This window comes from Pelobates fuscus, chromosome 3 (assembly GCF_036172605.1).
Source record: "Pelobates fuscus isolate aPelFus1 chromosome 3, aPelFus1.pri, whole genome shotgun sequence".
Classification (NCBI taxonomy): domain Eukaryota; kingdom Metazoa; phylum Chordata; class Amphibia; order Anura; family Pelobatidae; genus Pelobates; species Pelobates fuscus.
In genome coordinates, this window is record NC_086319.1 from 189923118 (window position 1) to 189940657 (window position 17540).

At 39.5% G+C, this 17540-nt stretch overlaps 1 protein-coding gene across 4 annotated transcripts in view; it reads left to right on the forward strand.

The window, feature by feature from the left end:
• The window catches only part of LARP1 (La ribonucleoprotein 1, translational regulator), a 49494-nt gene extending 37273 nt beyond the window's left edge, over nt 1-12221 (forward strand). For all 4 annotated transcript variants that reach the window (XM_063447839.1, XM_063447840.1, XM_063447841.1 and 1 more), the window contains 8 exons: nt 3187-3310; nt 4529-4734; nt 5763-5869; nt 6110-6267; nt 6879-7023; nt 7512-7621; nt 8072-8199; nt 10699-12221. In XM_063447839.1, the coding sequence (XP_063303909.1) occupies nt 3187-3310; nt 4529-4734; nt 5763-5869; nt 6110-6267; nt 6879-7023; nt 7512-7621; nt 8072-8199; nt 10699-10905 (1185 nt within the window). In that variant the 3' untranslated portion in view covers nt 10906-12221. The remainder of the gene's footprint in view (nt 1-3186; nt 3311-4528; nt 4735-5762; nt 5870-6109; nt 6268-6878; nt 7024-7511; nt 7622-8071; nt 8200-10698) is intronic.
• Nucleotides 12222-17540: the final 5319 nt, after the last annotated feature.

The window sequence follows — 17540 nt, forward strand, 5'->3', positions numbered from 1 at the left end:
AAAGAGTGTCTTAAAAATATAAATTTAATCTGCATATGGTGTTGGGTTACTAATGTGTAAATGTAGAGAATATGTAATCTTGTGGACCTTGGGCTCAGTTTGAATAGGTTTTAACTCTGGAAGCTCTGAAGCTCTCTACAAAAAAAGTTGAGAACATGCTAGACCATGGTTTTGTGATTTAGCATGCATTTACTTTACATGGTCTGCAAATTATTTTAAAAGCACTATTGTGTGAGATAAGCATTACAGAGCAGAGTTAAATGGTGTATGTTAGTAGTGCATTTTATTCACCATCTTAGTTGACAAGTTTACTTTTTTAAGGGGAATACTGCTAATTGCTGTAATTTGTTTTAAACCCGCTCTGAGTTATATTCTCATACTTTTGTCCTCTTTCAGTATTTGGCATTTCACCAGGGCTTGTGACAGAAAATGCTACATGGTTGTCAGAAGTTTGCTTTTAATTTGAATGTATAGGCCTCTGGCCTGTGCACGTTATGATGTCCGGTCAGCTGCTTTCACGTGTGCCAGCCCCTCCCAAGCTTTGTCTTTTAGCTGGGTCTGGGGCCTAGCAAAGTCCTTTGATCATATAACAGTGATTTCTGTGTGGCACATTCTGGGCACATTTTGAGGGGCATGTGCAGTGTGGCGTGTGGATTTGTTCAGTGGTTGTGAGGAGTGTTCACATTTTTGTTCTCCATACCCCCATACGTTTTAGACTGATATATTGGATATTTACCCTCTTCTTATTCCTGTACCTGGACATTTCTGCTTGCCTTGTTCACTTGTATTTTTCTGTCTTGCTGTCCCAGAGAAATTGATTTAGTTTTCGTGGTTCTGAGGTAAATGGTATTACTCTAATACGCACTGGTCTACTGTGATCAGTTTGGTATGTCTTTCTTGGATGTACTCCTAAATTAATAAGGCAAAGCAAAGGTGTTTTCCTCATTAGAAATATATTTGATCCTGCAAAGAAATTGCTGTTAAGGTAAGAATGAAAGTGGTGCAGTTTTTTTCCCCACGTCCTAATGCTTGTTCCTGATGGTTGAAAAATAGAAATTGGCTCCATGTGAAATATGTAACATCTGAAATATTTGCTGCTTTGCCGTATACTATCCTGTACTCGAAAGCTTATGGCCAGCAGGGGGCTGTATAGCTCTGCAAAAATATATGCATGTTATGAATAGAGTCTGTAAACTAAAATAGTGTACTGTGGGTGTTCAATTGAGCTATGCATGGTAATGTGACATTATCTTCCAGGTAATCTATTCTTACCTTCCAGGAAAGTTATAAGATTCCAAACCTCCACCCTCCATTTAGAATAGTTTACTTTGGAATGACCTTTGTCAGTGGGTTTTCAACCTCATAGGAGGTTTGAAGTGACCAAACAGATTTGCCAGATTTATTGCAAATTACCATTCACTTCTTTGTGAAGAGTAGAATGCTCTTATGCAAGTTTTGATATAACTTTATTTTTTTTATTTTTTTTTTATTGATTCATATTTGGGTGAAACGTTACCATATCTGGAACTGTTTTCTAATGTAATTTAGCGGATTTATTAGCATGTCCCAGTTAGAACCCACCAAGATTTAAAAGTCATTCTATGCTCCCAGTATGTGGCTTCTGAGTGTAAAAGTCCCAAATGTATAGATGAGGCGTAGAAGAGATATTTCCAGTGGTTACTTGTGGGAAGCACCATTTTCTTTCCTGTCAATCCCTTTTAAAGCTGTGCCTCATCATCACTGGATACATTATTATTAATAATAATAATAATAATAAGAGATTACCCAACCATATTAACGTTGATCTCCAGCAACTGGCCAATTTATACTCAAGATTGTAGCTGCATATGCTGTTTCTGTGCGCAAGGTAGCATTCACGCATGTCTTTGTAAAATACATTTTGTATTACTTGTTTGCTTCTTTTTTACAATGCATTTTCCAGCTTATCCATGGATTTAAGGAGCTTTAGGTACATTATTATAAAGATACTTGCCTATAGCATCTCTCAAAATTTCAACTAGCCATTGGCAAGTGTCAATTTTGTCATGAGACGTGTACCATGGATCTCCCCATTATAGTCCATATTGTTTGAAAGTGCAGGAGTACTTTTACAGTATCTACACAGTTAATATCTGCTGTCATCAAACAGGGGATTAAATCAGCATCAGCGGCTGCATGCTTTCTAAAGAGACAAGCAGCTCTGGGTCCTTAAGCCCCGCCTCCCCGTGTCCTTTATCCAACTCACCAGGTAGCCACAGTGACATTGCGTAGTGTGAATGGTTTTTGTGCGCACACACAGGGGTTGCTTGACTCCCATGCACTTTGAGGATTAAACATTAATGTGGCATTGAAAGTTAAACTTAATATGCTTTAGTATTTAATAATTATATATATATATTTATTATTTTTTTACATTTGTAACCAGCAGTTTAAATCTCTGCGGGAAGTGTAGAAAGATTTGGGTGAGGGGCTAGAAGTTGACTGGCATATGTCTGTGAATAACCATAAGATTTAGAGGGGAGAGAGATCACAATTTCCCCTCTTTCTCAAAACAAGTAGATTCTCCCCTCAATGAGTTGGCATTGGCCTAAGCTGGAGTAAGTCACTGTAATTGTCACAGAATGTCAGCTGACTACGTTCAGCCAATCACTGCACCCATTTCTGGTACAGCCGTACGACTAGTAGGGGCCAGGGGGTGGGTGGTCAGTAACCCATATTTAGTGTCAAACTACTGACCACTCCTGACACTGTAACCAGTTCAATGAGATGTGATTGTTATACTGCCAAAAGTGTTCATTTAATATTGCATTGGGGTCCTAACTTCACTGTGATCATCCTTTAAATGATTTATTACATGATTACTTTTTTATCTTTGTATTGTGATAGCCATCCTAACAAATGTATGGCTTAAAAAATTATATTTAAATTTTTTGGACTTATTTGCAAGATTGTGGTACCGTTGTAAAGATTACCAGGTCAATGCACAATGCCCCTTGCAACTCCTAGAGTGCAGCCATATACCAATAATAAACAAGTTCTGCTTCTGCCTTTTCCATTTCCAGTGTTTTCATTGGAAGGGAAAACCTTCTGTGTCAAGATATACTTAGAAAGATCAAGACACTTGTAGCGAAGCCTAAGTCACATGCTTCGTACAACCTCAGTATAATGGTTTTTTTTTGTTTTCAGCTTGAGGTAGAGAACTTTAAAAAAGTGAATATGATCAGCCGTGAGCAGTTTGACACTTTAACCCCAGAACCCCCTGTGGATCCCAACCAAGAGGTTCCACCAGGACCCCCAAGATTCCAACAGGGTAAGTGTGAAAGAATGTATTTTTTTTTTTTTTTTTTTTTTTTTTTTTTTTATAAAGTCCTGTTTAGTTACTCATTACTACCTGTGGTTTGGCTCAATCCCTACAGTTTTGCCCTGTTTTCATATTTCATATTTTGTTTTGTGTGTTTTATTTTAAATAGAGATATCTGAATTAGTTATACAATTAAAGGGACACTATAGTCACCTGAACAACTTCAGCTTAATGAGGTTGTTCAGGTGAGAACTATAGCTCCCTGCAGCCTTTCTCATGTAAACACTGTATTTTCAGAAAAAATAGTGTTTGCAACTGGAGGTGTTCCTAGCTTTCAATGTAGTCACTCAGAGGGAACCAGAGGGACTTCGAAGTTGATGGAGGCATAATATGCCTCCATCCACTCAGATCTGCTGTGCACAGCATCCTGTGATTCAGTATCTCCTCCCTCTGCATGCAGACACTGAACTTTCCTCATAGAGATTCATTGATTCAATTCATCTCTGAGGAGATGCTGATTGGCCAGGGCTGTGTTTGAATCATGCTGGATCTGCCCCTGATCTGCCTCTTTGTCAGTCTCAGCCAATCCTATGGGGAAGCACTGTGATTGGATCAGGCAACCACATGTCAGCAGACTGCTTGTTTTTCTAAGTCTAACAGCATGCAGATTTACAGCTTCAGGCTTGAGTACAGTAAGAAGTTGCTATATTTATGGAGGCATGAGGGGCCCAGGGGGGCTAGATGGTGGTGTTAACACTATAGGGTAAGGAATACATGTTTGTGTTCCGGACCCTATAGTGATCCTTTAATGTGGAGTTAGTTGTGCCTTGTTTAAAAGAACCACTAAAGCCACACAGACCACTTCATCTCAATGAAATTGCTTGGTTGCAGTGCCTGTGGCATTGAGTAAATACTGCAATGTTTTGAAGGCAAGGGGTAAACGCACCTCTAGTGGCTTTCTTCCTGACAGCCATTAGATGCGCTTCCGCATTCATATGCATAGTTTGACTTGGTTATATGGTATTGACAAGATGCGTGCATGGAGCTTCTTGTCACAATGCTTCTCTTCGACAATGACTGGATTGGCTTGGAGGAGGAACTGCAGCCACACAGTGAGTCTTCACAATGGAAAAATAAGAATGAATGGCTTGTCTTGTTTACATATAGTACAATGCTGTGAAATGTAAGCGGTAAATAACTCATTGTAATTGTCTGTTTCATTAACAGTTCCCACAGATGCGTTAGCTAACAAGTTATTTGGTGCTCCTGAACCTTCCACTATTGCCCGTTCCCTCCCAACCACTGTTCCAGAATCTCCAAATTACCGCAGTGCTCGGACACCACGCACCCCCCGCACACCTAGATTGAAAGATCCAACTGTAACACCTCGCTTTTACCCAGTGGTGAAGGAGGGACGAACGATCGATGCCAAGGTATCTTCCGCCTCTGTCTGTTCTATTTGTGAAAGTCACACTAGTAAAACATGTGTATCTATGGAATTTTTGAAGCAAGTCATGCTTGACTGCAGTGCTGGAAGAGTGGGAGTTCTGAGTAATGTGAAACAGAAGCACTGTTTGACTGTTTATTGCACTGTTACACTATCACCAAGTCAGTGCACCACGTAAGTGATCTGCCTTATACTTACAATTAAAGAAAGTATGTGTCAAGTCCCAATGATTTCTTTATTCAGGATTTTACCCACCTGTCTGGGATTCGCCTGGAAGCCTTCTAGGTAGGCTTTGGAGACAGGAATTTTTAAGTTTCTCTCAATTAAAGAAACCATTAACTCTGAGAAAACAAAATGTATACATTTGGATTGACCTATGTATAGTTAGGTTTCTAATTTTTATCTCCCCTAATCATGCTACTCTGACTGAAAATGTGTTACTATATCATCCTTAGTGCCTTATGTGGGGTTATTGGTTTTAAAGCCACAGTGCCATTATTGTAAGCCTTTGATTTTTAGTCATGGGAAAATAGAGAATTATAGGTGTTGCTGATATTTAAACAAATCATTGTGCCACTCTTAAAAATAGAATGCACAATTCTTAGAAATTTGATTTTGTTGAAGTGTCACCTTTGTGGTCTACTTATATATTATGCTGTAGCATGATGATGTACTTATGCATGCTGTGTATTTTGACAATTTTCCTGGAGCATGCTAGGGCACACCTGGCACAATACAGTGTGTGGTGGGTTCCTTTAAATTCATCCTTTTGAAGTCTTCCTGACGTGGGTGCTGAGTTAGCATTTTCATGAGAACAGCCTCTTCCTGCAGCATGGTCTTTTTTGACTGACCATATCTATTACCTTAGTTGCTGCAGAATAAATTGACAATGGATCAGTCTAAGGAAACTGTAGATTTACTTCACTATACAATGTCTAGTTGGTCAAGTTACATTTATGCCTCAGAGACCTTTGCAATCTAAAGTTTTTTGTTTATTTTTCTTTTGTATTTCAGACGCCGAGAAAAAGAAAAACCCGTCACAGCTCAAATCCTCCCATGGAATGCCATGTGGGGTGGGTGATGGACTCCAGGGAACACAGACCTCGAACTGCCTCAGTAAGGTATGGCAACCCTAAATAATGAACAGAATGCTGGTTTGTGTGGGTTTCACTTTTGAACAAGTCAATTTTTATTTACATTTTTTGTTGTTGATCAGTTCACATTTTAATTTCCACTTAAATCCCAAGAGCCGTAGCATGGTTGTTGTGCTCAGTAGCATCCTATATCAAATTCTAAAGTGTGGTTTAATAATTTTGTATTTTTTTTTTTTTTGGACTAACAATGTTTATCCTATCATGCAGCTCCAATGCCAGCCCGTCAGAAGGAGCCCCTGCCTTGAGCAATTTTGGATGTACCCCTCAATCTCTGCCAAAGTTCCAGCATCCTTCTCATGAACTACTGAAGGAGAATGGATTTACTCAACATGTTTACCACAAGTACCGCCGACGTTGCCTTAATGGTAAGACACTTGACGTTTTCAAGTTATTTTATCCTACTTCATTATTTCCCTGTGCACCTAAAAGCATAGCATTTGTTCCACTGGGTCACGTGAGCACCAGTTCTGTAAAATAATTTACTATGAGGGCTCAAAATTTCCACCAGTGTTTGGCGAGTGAAAATTTTACCTGGTGAGTAAAAGTTCATCCTTGGCGTCTGTGACATGGACCCTCCAGGCTTGCAGTGATAAACTTTTAATAGCCTTGCTAGTGGCATAGGGCTTAAATTTATAAATTAATATACAATTTAATATATTAATGTAATCTCTCACTTGTACATTGTTCTTTGACTTAAAAATATTGTGTATTGTGGTCTGTTTATGTAGCCTTTTTAGAGATGGGACAAATGGGCAGTTTTGCCAAATAATCTTTTGTAGAATGTTGTAATCTGGTAGGTACTTTAAATGTTTGCCTTGTGTGTGAGGAATTAAACAACTCTGTTCCTTCTTGTGCTATTGCCACCAGGTAAATTGCTTTACATTAGTATTTTCAGAATGGCTTTCATTGTACTCCTGCTAAGTAGTTTCTGTCATGGTGTCTGCATGGATATCATATTTTTGCTCTATATTAACAGAGAGGAAACGGCTAGGCATCGGCCAGTCACAGGAAATGAACACTCTCTTCCGCTTTTGGTCATTCTTCCTAAGAGATCATTTCAATAAGAAAATGTATGAGGAGTTCAAGCAACTGGCCGTGGAAGATGGCAAGGAGGGCTACAGGTTAGTAGTGCATAATGTGGTAAAGGATAGACTTGCGTAAGCTGACATAGTTTTGATAGTGGAGCGTTGACCAAAAGTTGCTGTAGTTTTGAATTTTGTGATTGGTATTTATTTCAATTGTCTAAATAGATGTTTTTTGAAAGCTCAGCTAATATAGGGTTGGTACTTTGCCCTCGTTGAAGTCAGATATAACCTCAGTGTTGTGCTGCACATATTTAATACGATGTGCTAACTAGCACAGGCTTGAATTGCAAACTGAACATCTATAAGCACCCATAATGTTTAACCTCTTGTTGTAAAAAAAAGTTTTTTTTTTTTTTTAGCTTTTATGCACCCCAAATGACACATCCACATTAAAGGTTTGTGTAAGATATCTTCCAAGACTAACATGGGTGGATTGTTTACAGGACACTGGTGTGAAAAGTATCTTTGTACACTCACTATCTACCACATTGCATAAATAAAGAAACCATTGTCCTTTTCTGTAGGTACGGGTTGGAGTGCCTTTTCAGATATTACAGCTACGGTCTAGAGAGGAAGTTCCGGGTGGACATTTTCAGGGATTTCCAGGAAGAGACAAGGAGGGACTATGAATCCGGTGAGTCTCCTGTTTAAAGGGGGTTGCAACTATCCCAGAGTTCCCAACTTGAGATGCAAATGGGCAGACAGGCATCATGTTTTAGACTTCATTCTACAGAAAAATAGGCACTCTAATGTTCTGTACCACCTTTATGAATGCCTTTTTTTATTAAATGAACATCTATAGAGGTGTGGTATTCTTTTCATATGGCCAAAATAAGATTATTATTATTTATTTATTTTAATTCTCCCTTTTGAACTATATTTATTGTGGCAATTTTGTTCATCGTGCCCTGGACCAATGATGGTTTCCTTATCCAGTAGCTTATTTATTTTATCATGCTTCTAATGAAGTGGGTTGTCTCATTCTTTAGTAGTTTTTGTTTGTGTTTTCTCGTCCTTGCTGTGAACAGATGTTGTAAACAAGCTCTTATTATAATTTTTTTTTTAATTATTATTTAAATATTAGGTCAACTGTATGGACTGGAGAAATTTTGGGCCTTCCTAAAATATTCCAAAGCCAAAACCCTGGATATTGATCCTAAATTGCAGGAATATCTGAGCAAGTTCCGAAGGCTGGAGGATTTCAGGGTGGATGTAAGTATGAAGTGTCAGTTATTTGAAAAGACAATTTGTGATTTTAAGCTAAAGACAAAACAGCAGATGTGCTTTATTGCTCTCTATTACAGTTGTTTCAATTTTTGAACTTTGTTCCAGAGAGCTACCTCTCAATGTGTCTGTGTGCTTTAGTAGGCAGGAGGGGAAAAAGAATTACCTGCGCACTTTCCTAAATCGCTATGCACATTTATTTAACAGGAGGTTTTTAGAATCACTGTAAAATCCATTCATTTGTAAACTCATTGCCTCATCAAGGCAAGCCTCTTGTGTGAGTCCTACACTAACAATTCACCTTGCGGCTTTCAGCTAAAAGGGAAAATTTCAAGACAGGGCTATTTTATAAAAATTAAAAAAGTACATAACCACAATATGATACAAATGGCTAGAGCCACTGTGCCACCCAAGACCATTAACAATTTGATTGCAGGGCTAATTTGTGTCCTTAATAGGCAGACAAAATTAGTACTCCCAAGTTCTGTTGCTCTCCCCATAGAAACAGAATTGTATGCCCCTAACATTTTTCTTTTAACCTTTACCTTCAACGTAGGCTTATATGGTGTATTTAAAAAAGTGCAAGCCATGCAGAATGTGTAACTCAGAATGTCTCTCCCCCTCGTAATCATTATTTGTTGCATTTAAGATTTTCAAGTCAACATTATACTGCCATTATATTGATTTTTATTTGCCCCACCCCAAAATTAAAAATTTTCGATCCTAAAACCTTTATTTTAGAAAACTGAGTTTGTGAAAACAAATTACATCTCTGCTTAATTTTGTGTTCTTAGAGATGCTGTCCTATTTGGACACAATGAGTTTGACTTTAAAAATAACATTGATTCCTTGATATTTGACAATCTTTCAAGAGTTTTTTATTTTATTTATTTATTTATTTTCAGCTCACCCCCTCTAATAAATCAATTTAGTTACATTGTTAAGTGCTGGAACTCAAACATGTTATAAACGGACAATGTTCTCAGTGCTCTAGAATAGCATAAAGTGACTAATCACAGCCCCAACAAACTTTTATTATACAGGTGGTACTCATTTTGCGTCCTACTGGTTTTACGACGGCTCGCACTTACGACCAGCTCTCTCGCAGGGTGGTAAGTGTGAGCCGTTGTGGGGATTACAGGGATTCCCTTCTCTGCTCTGTTCGTCTATGTTCGGGGAAATTTCCCTGACTATAGACGAGCGCACCAGAGCAAGGAATCCCTCTAATCTATGTTTGGGGAGATCTCTGTACCTGTTAGAGATACAGATACACATTATCCACAGTAATTATTGATCTAGAGGAGGGCGACATGCCACAGATACCAGTACTAATCAATAGCTATGGCAGATTAAATTGGCGGGATGGCTTGCAACCACATATGTGACTCCTAGCCAGACAGTATTCACCATGTGTCTAAATGCTGGGCATCAACAGATGATCATAGATCTCAATGCTGGGCATCAACAGATGATCATAGATCTCAATGCAGGGAGGACTCCCCACCCCAGCTGTTATGCATATTAAAGCCTGACAATGATGGGAGTTGTATTTTGAACTAAGCACCCCCCTGGATACAGTCCCTATCAGCATGGCCCCAGCTGACTGCCCCTAGACCAGGCCCTGCTCCTACCTCTCTGGATCGAGATCTGTGTCTGTGCTGGCTGCTTTCCCATGCTTTTGGCGGCTTTGGGCAGGACCTGGGCTTGCAGGTTTCCTTGCAGCACTCCCAGCACGGTCTGCCCTCTGGGGGCTGCGGACTGGGGCACGCTGTGCTTCTTGGGCTGCACATTCTCCTGGTTCTCCCGCCTCAGCAAATGGTCAGACATATCGCGATCTCCACAGAGTGGAAATTTCCCTGAACATTGACTAACACAACACAGCAGGGAATCCCTTAACTCCTCACTTACTGACCAATTTGTTCTATGACCGGGTCGTAAGAACGGAACCCAGTCGGTAAGTGAGGAATGCCTGTAATGTATTTTTTTTTTTTTTTTTACAATTTTCACTGACATTTGTGTCTAAAATGAATTGTAAAAACCAATGTGATCCAGGTACTCAATGGACAGGGTAGCAGATTTATTTGGAAAGTCAGAACATAAACGGCAACGTTTTGACCTCCAACAAGGTTGTTTCAAGCTTTGTAAAGACCTTGTTGGATGTCGAAACATTTGTTTTTGTTCTGACTCGCAAAATAAATATGCTACGCTGCCAGCTTCAGGTCCAGCAGGGCACCTGGTTTCATTTATTAGACAAGTATTGATTCCTCCTTTCCTGGTTACAACTTAAAATGTATTGTGATACTGTACATGGAAGTTTACAAGATTAATCTGTCTAGTGGTTTCTCTTGTTTAGTTTGATAATTTAATTTATATACCAAAGCATTTTTTTTAATTATTTGTATTTCTATATCTTAAAGCATCTGTGTATCAAATCTCTGTGGTATTGGACATGAAATTTGTATTTATAACGCATTTCCTCCCTTCCAGCCACCAATGGGAGATGAAGGAGGTTCACGCCACCGCCGCCATTCAACAGGAGAGGGTCGACGAAGATATCCATCACAGTCTTCCAGTAGAGGATCCGGTCACCAGTCCCAGAGTTCATCCCATAATCCAACACGGGAAGATGCCAGAGCCCAAAACCATCCCACTGCTGCCACATTGGATTCCCAAACTTCAGGAGGGAGAAAATAAGCAAAGCAGAATTGGAAAGAGTCAAGAGGGACCTGAGGGGGGGAACTTCAGGGACGTTTCTTGGACATAATAAGGGTGGAGGTGTGTGTAGAGTGTTTACAGCCGAGTGGATCCTTTCCTCTCCCCCTTAAGTTCCACCAGGAAATATTTCAGCAAACATCAGAGACTCCATGTTCTGGAGAGGAATGACTGTTCCCATATCCTTTCTGCGAAGGGTGGCGGCTGCTAACCCTAGAAAGGAAGATAATCTTAGTTTGATTAGGGTTATTGAAATTTTAGTTTCATTTTAGCAGAAACCAGAAGGAAATGGCCTATTGGGAGGAAGTGATTTTTTTTTTTTTTGTATTTTTAAATTATTCTCTGCCCTTCTTCCTCCTTTTATGGATAAATAAGGAGTGTGGAACTCAACTCTGCTCCTAAGATTGCTGAACGCAGACAGCAGAGCTTTGCTGTTACAAATTTGGAAGGCAAAAAGGGGCCATTTAATCTTTCTTTGGAAAATATTCAAACCTATCTGTTTTGAAGCCATTGCTTTTCTGACTGAGTTGGCACAACGCCACCTCTTGGGAAGTGGCCTTCAGATGATTCCTTTTGCAGGATACACATGGCAAATTAGCAGTTGTCCAGTAGGTGTCTCTTTTCCCTCTGGTTTCCCTTCAAAGTCTTTTAGACCCCTGGCCCCACTGCTTACTGCTTCAAAAGAGCCCTGCGTTAATTTTATTTCTTTTCAAAGATATATATATTTTTATTTGGGGTTTTGTTTTTTTGTTGTTACTTCAGACTGTGAAAGAGAAAACTACAAAAACAACAAAAAAAAAAACTAAATAGCAATGGACTACATAAAAAAAAAAAAAAACTTTTAAAAAGAGACTGCCTTTATGTTCTTATTCCCTTATTCAAAATTATATTAAGCGATGAGGAAAAAACAAAGATTACAAAGAGTTGCCTTATTGTAACCTTGAAACTTGCAGAGAGCTGCCATTTTGGATGAAAGCGGCAACCAATCAAAAGCAAGAACTGCAGACTAATGAAACAAAGTGGCTCTGAACGCTGTGCTCAGTTAATTGTAGGTGCCGTTTACTCTCTGGGAGAAGACTAAGCTTTGCTAGCCCATGGAATAATTACTCAGTCTTGACAACATTGTTTGCCACTGAATACAAGACAACATTTTTTTTTTGTTTGTTTTGTGGGAAGGGGCGATGATTGAATTAAAAGGATCAGGTATATATCAATCCAATGGTTGGTTGCATTGCATCTGCTGTGTCACTTTAAGGCATTTTCTGGGCTTGATTCCACCAAAGGTTAGAAAAAGAAAGGCCCCTGTGGTTATTGTGGACTTGTGGGACTGATTAAATCTCCGTTATTAAAGGAGAAGCTCCCTGGATCATCGAGTAACACCTTCACTGTCTGTTTCAACATATCACTGCCACACAGTGTGGTCTGTTGAGCTTTTGAATGCACGCTCTTATGATCAAAATCCCTGTGGGTCTCCAGTAAAATGGCAACTTTAAAGGGGTTTTAATCTCCTATCTCCTGTTTGAGTGGCTGCAGTTTGCAAAGGTGCATCATTGTATATTTCTGTATAACGCTCTATTAAGGTATACTGCCAATGCCTACATTGTGAATTGTCATTACATCACATAGGGTGGAAGGGCAACAGGTGGCTAGGGAATCACCCTAGTGACAGGGTAATTTTGCAAGAATATCCAGGACGGGGGAGAGCCTTACGGTTTTCAAGCTGCAGAACTCGTTACAGCAGCGTAGGTGCTTTGACAAAAATGTTGGCCTCAAAATTGCAGGGTTTGTGCATTGCATCCATCCTTTTGTATCTGAGTTAAACTCTTTAAACAGAGGTGCTGGTTTGATGCATTTGGATCCATGTAATAGCTGCTCAATTCGAATATCTTTTATACGACTGGTTTCATTACTCAGCTTTGTCATGGAGTCCAATACATTTAATTATTTAGGGCTGGATCCTTAAGTGAAACATTTCTTAACTGGTTACAAAAAGAGGTTGTTTGCTCTTTTCAACTTCATGTGTTCTAAATATCCCCCATTGCTGGTGGGCCAACACCAGCATGCAAGCTGTCCCCCCCTTTTTTCTTTTGCATAGTAATGTGGGCTTTTCATAAATGGTAGTGGGTGAGTCTTGAGGCTCAGGTATGAGTATAAATTTTAAATTTCCTCCAACATACTGATATGCTTATAAATTTGCCCTTCTCCTTGCTGTAAAAAGGGTAACCTTTAATTATTTTTATGCTACAGCATAAATACATATATAATATATATCTTGCATACATATGAATGATATATGTATATCATGGTATAGTAACTCACAATTTTTATTTCTTCTTAAGGATGGGTAACGTGGCCTAGAGTTTTAATTTCATCCTCCCTCATGTAGAGGAAGAGAGACAATACATTTTTGCTCCTTACAATCAGAGTGAGTTGAATTGAACAGCTCTCACTGTCTTGCTTATTTGAATTTTGAAATATTATTATATACTTGTGCCCCTCCCCATGTCAAATTTTTCTCTCCCAATTAAAAAAAAAAAATGCTCATATCATATTTTAATGTCTTTTAGATGACCGGTTGCCTAGTCAGGTCTTCTGAAACTAATCCTTAACAATAACTCATGTTCGGGGATTTATCAATATCACCAGTGAAAGTGAATTTTGTAATTCCTAAATTTTGGATTACTTGTGGTTCTTGAGGATTGGTTTGAGAAGAACTTCAGATTTTATTTTAACTGAAGGGATATGTTTTTTTTTTTTTTTTTAATGGTATTTTCTAGGTTTAAGCTTGGAGTCACCACATAAAAACATACTTACCCCAAAGCCTTGTTTTAGGGTTTAATGATCCCTCCTGCCCCATGCCTCCTCCACCTACTGTTAAACACTTGCAAACTCTCAAATATCATACACATGCAAAGGCCAGTGATTTGACCTTTGTTAGTGCAAGCTGCTGCCCCTGAAAATGGAATGCTACAGATATTCATAATCTTGCCCGTTATGCGAAAATCATAAGAGGACATAAGAAAAAAAAATATTTAAAAAAAAATAAATAAAAATGTAAAATACTTGAATGAGCGCTTGTATTATAACATTAATATTATTCAGAGTATCCATTCTTACTGCGTTTTGATTTGCTTCTAGCCGTGCTTTAGTCAATTCTTGGTAATTTGTGGTAATTATACTTTTTTCTTTTTAATACAAAAAAATGTATAAAAATAAAAACTTTAAAAGACCAAGTTTTCTATTGCATCTGTTTTTCTTTTTATGTTTAAATGGTCTATTGGAATGTGGTTAGCATTTATATTAACACCAGTAACTATTGATTAGTTGCCAGTATTGAGCAGTTTTCTACTTGGCTATCAGTAATGAGGAAATGTACAAATTGCAATGTTACTTATTTAAGTGGAGTAACAGTTGACTCGATTCAACAGCTGGACGTGGAAAGTGGGAGAACACCATGGCTAAGAGATGGGGTCTAGCTGCTGAAGGGTCTCCCTGCCTGCTCCTTAGCAAATCATGATAGATGTGGTTTGCCAGCAGAAAACATGGTGTGTTTGGCTGGGAAAGCATGCTTGGTTCAGTATTACAGGGAAATGTCTCTGTAATACTGTAATATTAAAAACAGCCAATAGATGGTGGCAACAGAACATTTCCCCACCCCACCCCTGATATTAGAGGAGGATGGCTAGGTAAATTGTTAGCGTCATTCTAAGCATATAGGGGTAGGTTGGAATAACGTTAGTGGAAGTTAGCATTGGGTTAGCCAAAAATAAATTTGGGTCTACGACATTTGAAGCTTTTAACAAACTGAAATCTATTTTGAGTTTTTTCTTTAGTTGCACTTATGTGTAAAAAAAAAAAAAAAAAGAACCCCCCCCCTAATTTCAAAATTGTATTCACACTTCATGTTTTGTTAGGAATACATAGTGAGAACAGGTTCTGCCCTTTAAAAAAATACTAAATATAAATTAATGAACAAACATTAAAGGTTTTGTTTTGGTTCAGAACTTGATAACTTTCATAATTGCCTCTGCCCATAACCCCTTAAGGACACATGACATGTGTGGCATGTCATGATTCCCTTTTGTTCCAGAAGGTTGGTCCTTAAGGGGTTAAAGGGTTACATCAGATAACTGTCTCTCCACTCTTTATTAATCCATAATGATGGGCAATTCTGCCTAGTACACAGTCACATGTAGCTTTCACTTGTATATCTCTGGTAATTTTTTCAGGCAACGCTGAATCCACATTAGGAAATAGGGAGAAACCGAAGACACATGATATAGGATTTGTATACTTTATTACATCTTAAAATTTGTACACCTAGAGGACACGGATAAACACACACATCTACACTCAGAGGACACAGACACGTAGGACACTGACACACACACACACACACACTGACAAACACACACACACACACTGACAAACACACACACACACTGACAAACACACACACACTGACAAACACACACACACACTGACAAACACACACACACACACTGACAAACACACACACACACACTGACAAACACACACACACACACACTGACAAACACACACACACACACACAGACAAACACACACACACACACACTGACAAACACACACACACACACTGACAAACACACACACACACACTGACAAACACACACACACACACACTGACACACACACACACACTGACACACACACACACACTGACACACACACACACACTGACACACACACACACACTGACACACACACACACACACTGACACACACACACTGACACACACACACACACACACTGACACACACACACACACACACTGACAAACATACTGACTGATTGCACACATTATCTCACACACACTCACAAATTATTATATTTAAAATTATTTTATTAAGTCCACCCAGCCTCCCTACTTTTGGGAGGACTGAAGTTTAATTTAAATTTGAATTTAAACAGTGTGTGCAAGGGAGTAGTGCTGAAAGATCATGAAAGTTACAGCTCCTTTGCAGTCTACGCCTCCATTCTCCCCCAGCCAGCCTACTTCTGGGTGCTAAGGTTACCTCTTGGTGTACTCCGTGCTGTTGGTGCACATACCCCACTGTGAATTGAGGTGAAATATCCGGGCAGTGGTTATCGCCACCAATATGTCACTAAGGAGCGAAATATCTTGCCATTGCTTAACAGTGCATTGAAATTCTACCACCATTTTATATGATTTTGCCACCCTCATTTCATTTTGTCCCCATGTTACGACTTTTCCTTCGGGTTCCATCCACATTTCATTTAAATGCTGTCCCCATTTTGACATGATTTGTCTCAAACTTAAACATTATATTTGTGATTGATTGGACATGATTGAGTATCACACTTGAAGCTGTGAGATTCTTGGACAGACGTTCTTGCAGTAAGCAAAATGTCACACAAATGCCTACACCCTGACAAATACAGTTGGTGTTACCAAGAGTGGAAAGAGTCTGCTTCCCTCCCCAGCAACAGCTTGTGTTACTGGGAGCGGGGGTTATCGGATAATGGAATACTAGGAGGGAACTTTGTTTAGGAGGCTGCCAGAGTGGCAGGACGTTTTGGGGCGGGTTGCCACACTAACTCAGGCACAGACTGATTGGAGGTCTAATATCTAGTTAGTCTTCCCTGGGGGGGGGGGCGAAGATGGAAACTTTATGTATGTCCCCTGATTGCTCCTTTGTTTTAGTCACCCTGTGCTCATAATATGGTGTATAATGTATTTATTTGTTATGTTTTCTTCCCCTTTCCTTGTTGTTTTGTCATAACAGTGTTGTCCCATTGTTCCAGAGACATTGCTGGGCAAGTTCAAACTCACTGTTCTGCCACGCCCTTAAAGCCATGTAGTGCTCAGCCCTTGTTATTGTCCGTCCCCACCCCGCCTTGTAAACACAGTAATGCATTCACACTATTGTAGGACATAATTGAAGTTAATTGGGTTATTGCATGATTGTGAAACAGTTATTGTGCAATGCTTCTTGGTGTCCAGCTGGTAATTCAATTATGGCGACTTAAACTAATTATGTCCTGGACACCAAGACTCTGGGCAGGGGCTTACATTGTTTCAGCTGATGGCCTCCTGTAGGGAATGTGCCTATATATGTGTGCTGTGGCTCAATAAAGTTAGTTCTACTTAACCCTTCACTAAGACTCGCTTAGTGTTTGGGTGAGACTACTATACAGCTATGTCACTGCATACTGATCCAGAGTGGAAAAGCTCCAGAAAGTAAAGCTACGGTGACTGTAGCAGAAGCGTTCCAGGTTTTCGGCTGTGGCTGATGGGAATCAAGGTTGGCACAGGTACCATACCAGGGTACAAGGTGCTCATATCAAGCAGCGAAGGATATATGTGGGTTATTGTGAGTGATGTGTGTTGCTGCTTGTGTGGACAGTGGTGTGCAGTGTATGGTAGCTGAGATGGGTGTGTGATCATATGAGTGTGCTGTGAGTGCCGAGGCTTGGGTGGCAGTGATGCGTATGGAGTGAAAAAAGGATCTTAGGGTATGAGAGAAGGGGGATGGAAAGGATGGCTGGTAGTGTTACAAGGTTTCAGAGAAGAAGCCATGAGTTGGTGTGAGGAATGAGGGATGAATGGAAA